At 46.6% G+C, this 1,042-nt stretch overlaps 1 protein-coding gene across 1 annotated transcript in view; it reads left to right on the top strand.

The window, feature by feature from the left end:
- DEPTOR (DEP domain containing MTOR interacting protein) overlaps positions 1-1,042 on the top strand; it is a 170,884-nt gene that overhangs the window by 123,613 nt on the left and 46,229 nt on the right. The window contains exon 6 of the mRNA XM_007946865.1: positions 982-1,035. Within this exon, the coding sequence (XP_007945056.1) occupies positions 982-1,035 (54 nt within the window). The remainder of the gene's footprint in view (positions 1-981; positions 1,036-1,042) is intronic.

Raw genomic sequence — 1,042 nt, 5'->3', positions numbered from 1 at the left:
CACAGGCTAGAGACCATTGCCAAAGCTGCTGCTTATATATGGGAAGCAGACCACATCCCTAAAGCAGCTACTCAGCTGCTTGTGGTAGATCCCACCATAGAGTTGATTGCCAGTCTCATCATGGGGAATAACTACCACTAGCTGCCCAGCCACTCAACCAGGCCAAGCCAGGTTGACATACAACTACCACAGTTGCTATGAATCAGAATAGACTCAGTGACAGTGGTTGGTTGTTTTTTTTTTCCCCCTCATGGCTCTGGACAATTAATGACTTAATATGAAATCAGGAGGCATTTATTATCACTGTTAATTCACTGAGTGTATGACTGGCACTTAATTTACATCCTCACAGGGACTACTCAGCCTGGACTTGGTAATTCTTGAAACAATATTTTATGCAGCTGGGGACTTTCACATACGTTATGTAATCCACTCTTGTACGAGTCTTTGAGGTAGATTATTCCCATCTTGTCGGTGTTATTAGGTGCTGTCGAGTCTTCTCAGATTCACCGTGACCCTGTGTACAACAGAATGAAGTATTGCCTAGTCTGTACCATCCTCATAATCCCTGCTACACTTGAGCCCATGGTTGCAGCCACTGTGTGAATCCATCTCATTGAGGGTCTTCCCCTTTTCTGCTGATCCTCTACTTTACCAAGCGTGACATCTTTCTCCAGGGACCAGTCCCTTCTGACACCATGACCCAAGTAGGTGAGAGGCAGTCTGGCCATTCTCGCTTCTAAGGAGCATTTGGACTGCACTTCTTCCAGGACAGATTTGGAAGGGAATGGCCTCAGGTTGTGCTGTTAGTAAGTAGCAGAGTTGCAACTCAAATCTTTGCATTTCTGACTCCAGGCTTCAAGTGCTCTTTCCTGACAAGTGTGACTCGCCTAACTGTGCTTTGCAGCTGAAAGCACACATGTTGTAGGAAACAAATACCCCCCCACTCTCAGTGACTGTGTGTGTTTTCTGCCTGTACAGTCAGCCCCAGCAAGGAGATCAAGATCGTGTCTGCGGTGAGGAGGAGCAGTATGAGCAGCTG

Source organism: Orycteropus afer, unplaced genomic scaffold (genome assembly GCF_000298275.1).
Source record: "Orycteropus afer afer isolate SDZICR_OR568_19922 unplaced genomic scaffold, OryAfe1.0 scaffold00173, whole genome shotgun sequence".
Lineage (NCBI taxonomy): Eukaryota > Metazoa > Chordata > Mammalia > Tubulidentata > Orycteropodidae > Orycteropus > Orycteropus afer.
This window is presented reverse-complemented; position numbering and strand designations above follow the sequence as displayed.